At 43.1% G+C, this 15315-nt stretch overlaps 1 protein-coding gene across 1 annotated transcript; it reads right to left on the reverse strand.

The window, feature by feature from the left end:
* Positions 1–11648: 11648 nt before the first annotated feature.
* HTR1B (5-hydroxytryptamine receptor 1B) lies at positions 11649–14759 on the reverse strand. Its single transcript, XM_073893530.1, has one exon. The coding sequence runs from the start codon at positions 13461–13463 to the stop codon at positions 12294–12296; it is 1170 nt and encodes a 389-aa protein (XP_073749631.1). The 5' UTR covers positions 13464–14759; the 3' UTR covers positions 11649–12293.
* Between the last annotated feature and the right edge of the window lie 556 nt (positions 14760–15315).

Here is a 15315-nt window from a genome sequence, read left to right on the forward strand (position 1 = left end):
CCTAGTTTTGCCCATCTCCCCCACCAGCCACCTCCAACACCTGCCCACCTGCAGCAACCACCAATCTGTTCTCTGTATCTATGGGTTTGGGCTTTGAAAAAAAATTTTATTCCACTTACGGGCACCTGGGTGGCTCCATCGGTTAAGCATCTGCTTTCGGCTCAGGTCATCATCCCAGGGTCCCAGGATCGAGCCCCATTAAGCTCACTCTCTCTCTCTCAAATAAAATCTTTTAAAAAAATAAAAAATTTTATTCCACTTAATATAAGTGAGATCATATGGTATTTGTTTTTCTCTGACTTATTTCATCTAAAACCAATACAGTGTTATATGTCAATTATATCTTAATAAAAAGAGAAAAGAAGGAAAAGTCTCAGAGGTGATGGCAAGTGTAGTGGGATAAGCATGAGGAGGGGCTTGGGCATTCAACCACATTTTAAAATAACCCTGCATCATCTTGCTCTTCATTTACAATGATTTTTAACTTTTGGGGGACCAAGTACCTCATAAAGAATCTATAAAAACTTTTGTCCATTACACCTAAAAATAGTTAAAATGATAAATTTTATGTTATGTATATTTTACTACAGTTTTTAAAAAAACTTTGCCCAGGAAAAATATGCAAATAGATACAAAAATAGATAATTTTATGGGATCCACAGATGCCCTGAAATCCACCAGGGACTTTCTGGAGATCAGGGACACCCTGCTAAGAACCTGTGTATGAAATAGAGCTAAGGCAGTTGTTTATGTAAACAAGATATGAGAGAATATGTGGCAATTATTTGAATAGTCTCATCAAAATGGTGGCAAGAGATTCCTAAATAGATTTTCTGTTAAGATTTCTAATTTGACTGTGTACCCCAGTGCCCGTCAAGGGACCCTTGTCTATGTCTCAATATATTTTTGGTTGCCCGGCAGGAGGTGAGATTGGTACTAACATCTAGCAAGTAGATACCAGGGATGGTAGGGAACAGCCTAAAATGCACAGGACAGGTCCCCACCACAAAAAACTCTCTGGCCGAAATGTCAACAGTGCCAAAATTTAGAAACCCTGGTCTATACTAATAAGTTGCTCAAATATCTTCTATAAGAAAATGTTGGTCACCTCTAAATTTGGTTATAGAGAGAAACAAGAGAAATGTAGAGAAGCATCCATTTTAATCCAAATAAAAATGTCTTTTTTTTTGGCTTTGGAATAGATTATCATCTTGGTGTTCTTTAGTTTTATAATTACACAATATATTTATTGTTGTCCTTTGAGGGCAACACCAGTTTCACTTAAAATAAATAATAAAAATATCAAATAATGCAGTGTTAAAACCCTTGTTTTTGATCTACTTTTGACCTAAAATTGGTCACAGGCACCATTTCATAAAGGCAGGGGGATCTCGTTTGTGGAATGAAAATAATCTGACCAGTCCATCTGCCCAGCAGTGTTAGCCTGTGGCAGTTGCTATAGCAAATATCTGTGCTTTATGAATACCACTGAGTAACACAAGCGGTCAAAAATGAAAACAGACTTGATTAAATGCAGACTAAGTGACCTTTAAAATTATTTCATTGCCTCTGGACAGCAGTTTGGGTTATTGTGGACAGTAATACTCAGTATACATTTGTGGTACTTGGGACTGTATCTAAATAAGGCCAGGCAAGCACATTGCCACACGTCAGCCAGAGTCTTCCCTCTTAGAAGTACACACTGGCCAGCCCCCTTTAGCTTAGAGATAGCCATAGTGATCATTAAAAAGCTCAGCAGGATGGCTTATAGGTGCTCTGTCCTATTTTCCAGCTGAGTATAGTGACTTACTTACTATCCCAAATTAAGTTTTCTCGTCGCAAACTTGAATGCTCATGGTGTCTGAAAAAATTTAAAATCTTATAGAAACAGATAATATAAAACGCAAGCATGCTGTTATCCAAGTAAACTATAAAGGAGCTAGGCTTTGTTTTCAATAATCCCTCAAATTTGGGGCACCCGGGTGGCTCAGTCATTGGGTGTCTGCTTTCGGCTCGGGTAGTTATCCCGGGGTCCCGGGGTCCTGGGATCCAGCCCCGCATTGGGCTCCCTGTTCAGCGGGAAGCCTGCTTCTCCCTCTCCCACTCCCCCTGCTTGTGTTCCCTCTCTCGCTGTGTCTCTCTCTGTCAAATAAATAAATAAAATCTTAAAAAAAAAAAAATCCCTTAAGTTTCACTCTTCCCCCAGGGCCTTCACATGGCTGTTTATGACAAGCTACTCATTTTTGCCTATCATAAAAATATGTTAGGGCTCGAAATTAGTCCTTTCTTATCCCCTAATGCCCAGAACTCACGCTTTTTTAATGTTCTGGGGGTGCCTATGTGGCTCAGTCAGCTAAGGTTAAGTGTCTGCCTTCGGCTCAGGTCATGATCCCAAGAACCTGGGATTGAGCATCACCTCCACTGGGCTCCCTGCTCAGCAGGGAGTCGGCTTCTCCCTCTGCCCCTCCCCCCACTCGTGCATGTGCATTCTCTCTCTCTAACGAACAAATAAAATCTTTGAAAAAAAAGTATCTCATATATTTTAATGTTCTGGACTCAAATAATGTTTAGTACCCACGAACTAATTCACATTAAGGTATAAATGGGTGATGACAACTGGAATGTGCTAAGATTTCAAAATGTATTTTTTAGATTTTAAAATAATTAAAATAAAAGAATTTTTAATTAATAAACATCAGGCAGGAAGCAGGGTAATTTTTTAGCATCTCTCGAATCACAGCATATAAGCAATTCCCACATAGTATCAATAAAACTGGTTCCAAATCAGAAATTTATACAGATCTCACTTTCATCGATAAATGAGATTTACCAACACAAGCGTAGCCTGTGACAGCAGACCTTAGCTCCTAAAGATGGGAAAGGAAGCTGAAAGAAGAAAACTATGTTCTACTGGGCAATCGTATTGCTCCGAGAAGGGTCTCAGGTGACTACACTTATATAGGGTAATCCCCGTAAAGTATTTTCAAGATAGATCCTATTAGCCCCATTTTAGAGATAGGAAAACTGACATTTACAGTGATTAAATAGTTTGTCCTAAATTGCATACTAATAATAAGAAAAAAACAGGATTTAAAGCAATTCTGTTGATTCAAAATTCCAAAATCTTTGGATAAACACCTGGCTCATTTTGTCTGAACAAAAGGAAACCAACATCCTGTAAACACCTACCATATTTAATTACTTTGTGAACTAAGCACTGCCACACAGTAGCTTTTTAATCCTCAGAGTCTGTGAATAAGACACTGTTTTCCCCACATTAATAGATGAAGAAAGTGATGCTCAGTGAGGTGAAAGTCACAACTGGCAAGTGGCAAATCCAGAACCAAGGTCTGCCTGGGTCTGGATTCTAATTCCAAGTTTACTAAGGTTTCTGTGTCATGTATTCTTTCTTTCAACTAAAAATGGGTGATAACTGAGGCATCTGGGTGTTTCAGTGGGTTAAGCATCAGACTCTTGGTTTGGGCTCATGTCATGATCTCATGGGTCCTGGGATTGAGCCCCACACCCTGGGGGGGGCGGGGGGCCTCCATGCTCAGGGGGTGTCTGCTTGAAGATTCTCTCTCTCTGCCCCTCCCCACTGCTCACACTCATTCTTTCTCTAAAATAAATGCATAAAATCTTTAAAGAATGGATGATGATCATCAAAGGCACAGGGCAAAAAGTATTTTGAGCAGAATTTTCTCCAATTTATTTATTTTTTTATCCAGAACAGAGCCGATTCCATAGCCTTGCACACTCACTATTATAATATTTGCTCCTTAATGAAAGCAAATCTTTCCTTTATATATAATCTCAATGTTCTGACTTTAAATCAGTTTTGTGTACACCAATAAGTTGATGTCTTGAGGATTTATTGGTTTTGTTGTTTGTGGCAGTGTTTTAGGATCTTTTGAGGAGATAAAAGGGAGAGGAAAATGAAGCTGGTGGCAAATGGATGGGGCTAATACTTCACACAATTGCAAAACAGAAAAAATAAGCATTAATTTATGAGCTATACAATGCTAAGACAAACCTAATATTTGAAAACATCCTGTTACTTTCCTGAATTTAATTTTCACTCAGAAATTTGACTCCATGTAAAAATAGGCATAATGTCCCAAGTACCAAGTTTTTGACACACATATCTCTCAGTAACTTTCCATAAATGAGAAATACCTCCTGTCACACATTACTCATCAGAGCAGAAGCATCTATATTTAATACTGCCATATCCAGCAGCTTAAATGTACATTTTAATGCATACATATTCCCTTGGAAGAGACGAGTGGGCATGGTGTGTGCCTTGGTTGGTCAAGGTTGTAGTCAGACATGGAGGGACAGGAATTTGGGAGCAAATCCAAGAAGGAAATCTGTGTCCCCTTGATAGAACATCATACTTACAAACAAACAAACAAACAAAATCCCTAAAGTTCTATTATAATTTAATGCTTCAGATTTGCGTTTAGAAAACACTATTCTCAAAGATTAAGTGAAACAGACCTAATAATGCAGTTATTTTCCAAGTCTGAATACAAATTATTCGCCTGGGGCTGTTGCCATAATTCTCTAAATCATAGAACTGAATGAAATTGTTGTAGTACTTTGTTTATAACAATGACGACGATGATGATGATGATATAGCACAATAATAAAAAGCAATCATATCTACATCATGATAGCATTACAAGGGCTAATAGGGGAGGGTGCTATTTAAAGTATGTGACACCAAGTGCTCAGTAAATGCTAATTCCCTCCTCAACTTCTGCCCCTTTTAAAATGAAGCAAATTTCCAGCAATGTGTCTTTGCTGGAATACAACTCTAAGCATCATGATTGTACATGAAGGAGATTAAAGACTTTAAACTATGTTTTGTAATATAGACTAAAAACTTACTTGGACACTGACACACACATTCATTTAACTCAAGTAAAACTCAAGTTAAAAAACTAAAGGACAAGATCCTTTCTGAAGGGTCAATTGATCCTTATTTCCAACCCAGGGTTAGGAAACACAACAGTTTCTTCAGTTATATGGGCAGGTGCTAAGAAATTGACAAACATTTTTCATCAATAATTTAAATTACTTTCACTGAAGAAGGAAAAAATAAACCTTATGAAATATTTCGGGGATAAAAAGTGGGGAGGTGCTTTCCCTGAAATCAAAAGGCTGCTCTAGGATAATAAGTTTCTAAAATACAATGAGAATAAAGTATAACAGATAGAAAACACACCTCTTTCAGCTTTGACTAGTTACTATGTTTATAAAAGATAAAACCAATATAATATGTAAATGTGTGTGTTTATAATCCAAGTGGGGTTCCTAAGTGAAAAGGATTACCAAAGAAATTGTGCCACTTGCCATGTGTTGGTAATTGTTATTTCTTTGTTTCATTTGTTATTTTATCATTTGTTTTGTATTTTTAATTAATTCTTTTCTTTTCTCTTCTTTTTTACAAAAGATAAAGTCCTTATTTGGAAGTGATGTAAACACAAAGGACTGAATCTAAGGGTCATTCTTTGCTGATTCAGATCCAGAAGTGAGCTGTTTGTTTTAGGGTAGACTGAGGATCTGAAGCATCTGGGAGAAAGCATGTAAGGGGAGACATTTAACAGCTGCTAAAGCTGAGGCAGGAATATTATGTAAACAAGTCAGGAAAACACCACCTATTGTACATTAAAAGGCGTATTTTCTCATCTGGAAGTTTTATGTTGCTTTTGTTCTGGTTGTTTTATAGAATCTTGGGAAATGACTGATGCTTTATAACTAAGCTGTGTTTTCCTGTAGATCCTTATTACTCAGTGTGGTCCATGAAACAGCATCATTGGCATCTCCTGAGAGCCTGTCAGGAATGCAGAATCTTAGGCCCCACCCTAGACCTTCTGAATCAGAATCTGCATTTTAACCAACTCACCAGGTGATTCATGTGTCCATCAAATTTTGAGAAGTACCACCACAAAAAAAAAAACAAATCACTGACTTGCCATTTCATTCAGGGGCCCCCTTCACACCCACAGATACTCTGTGTGCCAAGCATTGTTCTAAAAGCTTTATATACATACTCTTAGTGGATCTCTCACCCTAGCCAAACTTTGCAATTAGCTGAAGAGAATTTTTAAAAGAAGAATTTCAGACCCTACTCCAAATAATATAATTTAATTAGCCTGAGGCAGGGTCTGAGCAAAGATTTTTTTTAAAGGTCCCCTGATGAATCCAATGTGCAGCCAGGGTTGAAAACATTTGCATTATTCCATTTAATTTTTAGGCAGACATAAAGGTGTGTACTATTACATTTACAGAGGAACTTGCTCATGGTTGCAAAACACAGATTTAAACTCAGGTCTTTCTGACGTCAGACTTGCTCTTGCGTTTGAAACCTACCAATATGTTGGGGTTCTTTGTGGGGGTCATCTTCATGCCAAACTTCCCACTGTGTGATTGCTTGCCCCAGCATACTAGGCTCTGTGGGAAAGCCTAGTATGAGGGGCAGGGGAAAAGAGTGGACTCAAGGTGGCAAAACTGGGGTGGCGAGGTGAAGGGACAAAAAAAAAATGTTTCCTCACAAAATCAAATCAGTCTAATGCTGAACCCACTGAGATTATTCAATGAAACAAGGATAGATTGGTGAATGACGGCGGCAAGGCAGGTCTACACACACAAGCACAAACTGGGTTAGCAAGTAAGCTTAGAAGGGACAACCAGATGTGTTTGCAAAAGTACCCTGGGGCACAGCTCCTGGACCAAGGAACCTACCCTTTGTGGACTGCTCTATCTCGCAGTCCCATCACCACACTTGTGAGCAAGAGATATCCTGAAAATGAGTTATTCTAATATGGAATGACCAATCAGAGGCTGATGTGGGGAATGTTCCCACAGAGTCAGGAAGGATGTGAGTCATGTATACATGCATCATTCAGGCAAGCCATGTGTAGATTCTTTTAAGCATTTACCATAAATGGATCCCTATATCACCATCTGTTCACTTTAGGTACAGGAAATATTCTAAGGCCATTCTTGTTATATAGATTTCCAGTTGGTAGTTTTGGAGAGGATTTTTCCTATCTTTTGAAATTTGAACTAATCAGTCAAAAGAAATGGGCATTTTCTTTTACAAACTACGCTTGGAATAGTGTTAAGTCTTCCCTTTGTCAGCTGGCCCAACTCCAGGGACTGGCTCTCTCTCAGGGAGTACTGAAAATCCTAGTATAATCCTAAAATGTGGATGTTGACTTCGAAAGTCAGATTTAACTGACAGATGTGTGAAATGGCACATAGAAAACTCCCCACTGGGGATCATGAAAATGCCAGGGAGGAACAGTTAAGGAGGAATGGCAATGATATAACCTAACTTGTTTTCTCATTTTATATGATCCATTCTCTGACACAGAAATTTATGTTTGTGATAAATAATATTGTACTCACATTTATATGTGCCTCTTTTTAAAGTAAATGCCCAGCTTACACAGACTTAAAAGTCTGCCTTCTGGGGAAACCTGACATGTAAGTATACCTTACTTCTGTGCAAAAAACCAGCCCTCTCTTTAAATGGTAAATGACAAATGTTTCACTTTTGAACTATGGATGTATCAACCTCAAACCAATGAAATTTTGGAAAGAAAAATACAGTGATGAGAAAAATCACAGTGGCAAAAGATCTAAGTAATTAGTTCTCTTTAATTTGAATATAAATTCTTTGTCTTCTAACCTCTGAATTAACCCATTGCCACGTTAATCAAAGGTCACAATGTTTTAAGTACTAAGATTTTAGCATTTCCCAGGACTAGAGATGAGTAAGAAAATAATTGATTTTTCATATATGAAGAATTTTAGGTTTGTTTTAGGGATCCTCTGCCTGAATTTGCAGTTGTAAAAAATCTATTTTAAATAAATGATAAGCCCCGTTTCCCTTGGCTCATGGATCTTCATTTCACTGAGCCTAGAGAAGTCAATACCATTTGCAGTATCCGGAAAGGAGTTAGAGATGGTCAATGGTGAGCATCTGAATCCTGGAAACAACTCAGCGGCACTCTGCCCCCTGGTGGACTGTTTGAGGATGGACTTTGATGAAGGTGCGGAAGCTTCGCTTGCCACCCACTTACTCCCCCTACGAGCCTCTACCCTCGCGAAAGCTCCAGGAGCTGACCCAGTTAAAAGCTTTTGCCGCCACTAATTATACATTAATTTGAATCAACACCTTTTTTATATATGTAAAAGCCTGGGCTGCCAAATCAGCCCTCCGGAGTTAAAATAAGAACCGTATTAGATCAACACGTTATCATTGGTTATCATGGCTTTTCATGGGTAAGAGAAAAGCACAAAAGTGGAAAATGAAACACTAAGGAAAGATGCAGATGTGGTGAGAGGCTCTGGATTCTGGGGAAAATCTCTAGACGAAGAAGGAGAAGAGTTTAAAACGATGCTATAGGAAGTGAAATATTTGGCAATTTCCTTTTTGGCCATTAAGGCCACGGCAAACCAACCCTCATGTTTGCTTTTGGCCTTTGGGCTATTTTTTTCACTGGCCTAAGTGGATGAGTGTGAAAGACTCCTAACTTCCGTCACTTCTAGTCTAGCCAGGTTTCTCCCATTCAGGCTAGCTTAGTCCTCCCCAGTTCAACCTCTCTCTAATAGCTACAGGTGCCGTGCATTCACAGTGGAGGCGATGGGGGAAATAATGGCTAAAGAGGAAGTACATGGGCTGAGTGTCAGGTATTTTGACAGGTGCTTTCCAGGCACAGATGCACGCAACAAATTGCAAGTAGGCTCCCTTTGAGGAGAGCCACACAGCTCTAAGGTGCTCCATTTGCTATTCAAACTGAGGACTTCCTGATTCCAAGTTTTTCTGTCTATTCCTCTCCTGTTCCCATAGGTCGGTCTCCTCCTCTCCTGTTTCCCCAACCCTGCTTCTAACCCTGTTTCCCCGTTTCCTTTTTCTGTGTTTCCAACAGCATGCAGTACCTTGGAATCTCACTACCTAGCCTAGAGACTAAACGTTCCCTCTGAAAGTAGGGATCTGGAAAACTCTTGTGATGGTGCATCCGACTTACCTTCTTTGCAGCATGTGAGAGCATGATCTGCCTCATTCCTTTTAAATTCTTCCTACAAACGAAATCCCCCACATTGTGGCAGTACTTGGGGCAGTCCACCACAGCCACGTTTCTCCTCAATTATTCTCTCTTGCAGGTTCAAAGTCCTAAATGCAGCCCAGAATCCAAAGAACCGATCTTTCTCTACTAATAGAATCACCACCCATTCTTTTTTGAACACGAAAAGGACTTTATTTCATTAGTTTCCTAAATGTCATTTCCAATTACACATCTGTTGAAAGGTGGAACACCAAAGGCAATTTTCAGTCACAGGACTCCATCAAATACACATAATCTGAGATTTTACTGCTTGAGTGAATTATAGTCCTCTCAAGGTTTCCTGGTGAAAGAAGATAAAACTAAGATAATAGAGAGGAAAAGTGAAGAATATTACTCTGTAGGAAATTTGTTGAACTCCATAACCATTCCTTCATGGGTGCCATGTCCGTTTTTAAAAAGGAAACTCTAAAATTCCTAGAAACACAAGACAATATTGGTATTTTTTGAATGAGTATACATTCGTGTATTTGTGTGAAATTTTGTGCAATTAAACAATATGGCAAATGTTATTTGTTACCACAGCCAGTGAAAATATATTTTCATTTCTATGTAAGTTACACATTTCCATCTCCCATTTTATGTTCTGGGAAAAAGCCATATGTCTAGTTTAGGAAACAAACTATGCTAGAGGCAGCAGTAACTGACGAGGAACTTAACAGTCTGAACTACATACCCTGGGATGAGCACACTTTGCATTATCATGTGCAATGCTGGACGATGATTCAAGATCTCTTGTAACTACAAGGGTTTGCAAGCTTCTACTTCACACAATATGCCCCAAATTCAGTCAATTCAGCCAAATAATAAAGCAAAACCGTTAAGTGGGTAATCTACAAATGGCAAGCAACCCATGTGACTAAGTTGATGGTGTTTTGTTAATATGAGGACACAATCATTGTAGGTGCCCTATAAAGAAGTCATTTCTAAGTGGCTATTTATTTCAATTAATTTCACCCCCCCCCCCAGGCTCCTAGAAGTTCGCTTAATTGTTTCTTAGGCCCAAAGAAAACAGCTGCACAGACACAAGACAAACATATTGGTAACATAGAAGCAAATACGTGCTGGATGCACATTCCTATCAGTACTAAACTAGATTTCTCCATAGGAGAAATGTCACAAAACAAACAAACAAAAACCCTTGGGAAATCACATAAATATAGGGATTGTTCAATGCCTAAAATTTTATTTTACTCCAGCGACAGGTGTAAATGTTGATCAAAATCCCCCTTTTTACGTTGTGCATGTGTGAACTTTTGAATAGTCTATTTTCAAGAGTCGTTAGCCCAGAGTGAAGGTCTGCATAGTAGGAAACCAGCAGCTACTTCAGCTCAAGACACCTATTGTCCAACAGGCTGCACTGGGGAGCTTCAAGCAGGGAGGGAATCCATTTTACAAAGACAACCTGCTCCTGCAGACAAAAGCTATCAAACAGCAGAAAGCTCTCTGAAGAATGCAGTGTGGAAATCTTCTTTGGCCTATTAAATGCTCCACATAGAGATTTTTTTTTTTTCCTGTGCAGATGATCCTTCAGGGCTACTCCTTTTTATTTAGATAATGTATTTTTCATCTTTTGTTGTGTTCATCTTTCCCTGTGTTGGAGAGTCCTCAGAGTGAGTTTGAGATAACAACTAAGTATTACTGAAATTTGAAAAGACAGATAAATATAAAGTATTACTGATATTATATTCATTGAGGTATCAGGTCAGTGATGAATTTCCCAGGTTCAAAATCTTGTCAGTTCCCTGATGGCCTAGTAGGTCAGGTTTGGTTCCATGAGTTACAGGAAAAACAGGCTCACTTTTAGCTTCTCTAAGCTTTTATAAAGTCCTTGCATGTCATTTTCTAATAATCTTTGGTCCCACCCAAACTTCAATAGCAAGGGAAAATAAACAAGTTTTTTTTTCTTTAATATAGTTTTTTGGGTTCCTACTGCACTTTGAAGATTTTTGGAAAAAGGAGCTGGTTCTCTTGGTTACTTCATGTTAGCACACAAAGGAATTACAGATGGGAAGGAGTGTAAATGACTATCAGAAAAAAGTCTCATGCATTTAAGATTTTTTACAAGTCAAAATATACATCCTCCTATTGCCCCCATTCCTTAATTATAGAAGAACCATTTCTATTTTATCAGTCTCCTTTACATCTCCCGGAATTGGAGAAAGAACGATACTTTCCTTGTTAAGGAACAGTATATACTCATCAGCTTAATCGACTGCATTAATAAGAAATACAGCAGCAGCTTGGGCTGAGTCACCCATCATATCCTTCATTTATGGGGATTTAAATGTCTAAAATAACAGGTACATGAAATTAGGAGGAAAAATAAAGCAATCTGCAGACTTTGGCACTAGCACACATAATGTTTTGTTTGAGTTGTTAGAATGTGGTTTGACAATCACTAAATAGGAATTAAAAAAATTACAAATCTGCAGAAAATAAACAGTCATAGGTGTTGGTTCTCAGTTTAATGCTCCCCATCTCCCATTTCCACCCACCCACCCCATATAGTTTCAACTATAATAAAAATAGAGATCTTAACATCAGAATTTTGCTGTTAACTCTTCAAGGTTTCTCTGCATCATCCAAGCCACACATAAGATTTGAAGCACCAAATCCACAAGTTTCTCCAACCAAGTTTAAATAAACAAAAACTGGAGACTGAAGGATGCCAAAGTAACTCTTCTTAAATGAAGCTGTAACACAAAGTTCTCCCCAAAACTAGTACTAGTTCAAGTACTGCCAGGCTGTATGTAGATCTGTCTCAGACAGGCTTCAGACAACAAGTACCACTGGTTCTAGAGGGCATGATCCATGATACCAAAGCAGGGCAGGGATCCCCCTTCCATCACTGATTTTTAAAAAGTTACAGCTCTCCCTTGTGATTGGCTGCCGCAAGGTCAGTGCTGGACCTGGGGTTTGAGGGGAGGAAGTGAGCCTCTTAGCAGGGAAGCTCTATCTTTAGTTTGAACAGTTCTCCTCTCAGAGCTCTCTCTCAGGGCTGTCCTGGCTTCTCAGGATCCATTGCCCTTGCCCAGAAGACAGAGCCTCAATCCGACCCAGTAACAGTGAAAGAAGAGTCGACCTACCTGTGGAACCAGACCCAACATGGTCCCCAAAGGCCGCTCAGGCTACCCCATTGCAACTGACAAGTCAACCTGTGCACTTAAAGCGTATCAGTTTATGGAATGCTTGTTTGAAGTCCTCATTGGACATGGTATAGATGATGGGGTTGATAAGGGAGTTGAGATAGCCCAGCCACGTGAAGAAGTCAAAAATGGCCAGGTGGAACCAGCAAGCATCCTTGCAAATAGGCATCACCAGGGAGATGATGAAGAAGGGCAGCCAACACACAATAAAGGCCCCCAAAATGATCCCCAGGGTCTTAGTGGCTTTGCGCTCCCTAGCGGCCATGAGTTTCTTCTTCTCTAGCAGGGCGTCGGAGACTCGCACTTTGACTTGGTTCACGTACACAGGGGACCCGGATTCGCTGGGCACATCGGGAGCCCGCGAGTTAACAGAGGTGACTGAGGACGTGGACCCGGGAGAGTCGGTTATCAGCTGGGCTCGGGTCAGGCGCTTGCCGGTCCTGTTGGGCGTCTGTTTCAAAATCCGGGAGCGGGCTTCCACATAGATGCGGCCGTAGAGGGCGATGAGGAGCAGGGTGGGAAAGTAGAAAGCGCCCACCGTGGAGTAAACCGTATAGAGGATGTGGTCGGTGTTCACCACGCAGTCCGACACCTCCTCCTCGGCTTTGGCTTGACGCCAGAAGAAGGGCGGCAGCGAGATGGAGATAGAGAAGACCCACACCAGAGCGATCATGACCGCGGCCCTCTTGGGAGTCCTTTTAGCTGAGTACTCCACAGCGTCCGTGATGGCCCAGTAGCGGTCCAGAGCGATGACACAGAGGTGCAGGATGGAAGCGGTGCAACAGGTGATGTCCGACGACAGCCAGAAGTCACAGACCACCTGGCCCAGCGTCCAGCGTCCGGTAACCGTGTACATGGTGCTGATGGGCATCACCAGGATGGATACGAGCAGGTCCGTGACCGCCAGGGAGGCGATCAGGTAGTTGGCTGGGGTATGCAGCTTCCGGGTCCGGTACACAGTGGCGATCACAAAAGCATTGGAGAGCGTGGTGGCCAAAGTGATGAGTGCCAGCAGCATGACCAGTAGTACTTTCCAGGGCAGGGCGATGGAGTCCTGGTAAATGTAGCCCTCGGCGCTGCAGTTGTGGGGAGCAGAGGAGAGATTGGCTTGAGAAACCCCGGTCTGGGAGCCCGCGGGCGGCGGCGGGGCGCACTGAGTGCCGGTGTCTTCCATGTCTCTCCTCGCCGGCACGGCTCTGGAGCGCAGCTCTTGGGCATGGAGCAAACGAGGGAAAGGGCGGAAGGACCGCGGAGACCAAAGTCTTGTCTCCCGGTTGCTAGTCAGTTCCGTGGGCTCCTAAATTATTCCTCCACCCAGATTCCCTGCTGAAACTAGAGGTCAAGGGCGCGGCAGCCTAGGCAGGCGAGCGCGTCCTCTGCACTTCCAGTGCGCCAGGCGCTGCAGCCGCGTCCCTGCCTGCTCCTCTCCACGCCCCGTCGTAGCCCTGGGTTGCTAAGGACTGGCCCACCGAGACCCGCTCCACTCCGAATCCCACCTAGGCGTCTAGCCACTCCGAATCCCACCTAGGCATCTAGCCACTCCGAATCCCACCTAGGCGTCTAGCCACTCCGAATCCCACCTAGGCGTCTAGTGCCGGAGGGCGATGTATTGTTTGAGGAGGGAGCATCAGCCAGGTAGGGTCTCTTACCCCAATTGCTCGGGGCTGAGTCTCCTAACCCGGGCGCTTCTTGATCTGCAGAATCGGCCCGCAGGAGTTTCCTAGCTGTGGAGACCAAAGCTTGCAGGCCAGCCAGGAGTCCTGGTCGTGCATTCCCGCCCCCCTCCCCAGACTGGGGCAGTTTCCTGCGGAGGCTTCGGCCGCCAGAGCTGGGTGGGGTGAAGTCTGGGAGCCGCGCTGCGCCGCGCCTCGCGCCGGGGCTCTGCCCTCCCTTCTTTTCACGCGCTGGCCACTCCGGCGAGCTGCCCCGCGGAGACGGGGCCGCAAGAGGGGGGATTCAGGGGTTGGGGCTGCGGCTGTTCGCTATGCGCCGCCACCGCCGCCGCCACCTCGGTCCCAGAGTTACCGCTTGGAGCCATGCTGCTGGGCGCACGGGTCTGGGGGACCTGGCGCGGCACGCGGGTAAGGGGCAGGTGTCTTGGGGAGCCGGGAGAACAATGCGTGCGCCAGCCCGGGAGGAGCGAGTGAGCAGCAGAGCAGATGGGCTCCTTTTATAGAGTCCAGGTCCGGTCTGCCTGAGCCGTGCAACTCGTGCGGCTCAGCAAGTGCGGACGCCCGCTCCCCATCACCTTCCCCTTTTCTCTCTCCCTCCCTCTTTCCTCCCGCCCGGTTCCCTCCCTGGCCAAGGAAGCTTCCCGCCGGGTCCTACCGCCCTCTCTCCCAGGTACCCATCCCCTGGCCCCTCTCCCAGTCCTAACACCCAGACGCAGCAGTTCTGGCCAGGATTGGGGATGAGGGCGTCCTGTCCTTGCCTCTGTCCTCTTCGGAGCTGGCGGCGCGGCCCTCCAGTTAGGTCCACGCCCTCGGCCGCGGGCACAGGCACACTCCCCGCGTTCCTTCCTGGGGCTTCTACTTACCACCCCCACCCCAGCCGACCAGTGCTAGGCGGAGCCAGCCCCTGGCGCTGACCTCTCCACTCAGGAATTTTATCCAGCCCTGAGGACCACACCCAGGTTAGAAGGGGGCACCGGTAATTTCGCCTTAGAAGGAAATGGCCAATAGTGCATTTTAAACTTAGGGATTCAAGTCATACTTAACTCTTGGTACAGTACGAACCAATTTTTCACATCTGGTTTTAGGAGTCTGTGCTTTCTGTTCAATCCCTCCCCTTTAACTGTGGGCCAGCAGGGGAGGAAAAAAAGCTATCTACAAAAATGTGAAAGTATCACAAACTGTAGCCTACTGTATGTGAAACTAAACCTTCCATTCCACCCTCCCTCTCCAGCTGCTCAGCAGTTCAGTGCCAGTGGAAAACCGTTCACAGTAAGCACCTTCCCTCCCACAGCCTAACTGGAAAGGAGGTCAACAACAGGAAGGAAGGAAGGAAGAAAAAAGAAAGAAAGAAAG

Source organism: Callorhinus ursinus, unplaced genomic scaffold (genome assembly GCF_003265705.2).
Source record: "Callorhinus ursinus isolate GAN/ISIS: 27379988/994484 unplaced genomic scaffold, GSC_fseal_2.0 scaffold6, whole genome shotgun sequence".
NCBI classification, from domain to species: domain Eukaryota; kingdom Metazoa; phylum Chordata; class Mammalia; order Carnivora; family Otariidae; genus Callorhinus; species Callorhinus ursinus.

Bases quoted from the DNA above. Each gene is read 5' to 3' on its own strand.
- HTR1B (XM_073893530.1), bottom strand. From the start codon at position 13,463: ATGGAAGACACCGGCACTCAGTGCGCCCCGCCGCCGCCCGCGGGCTCC.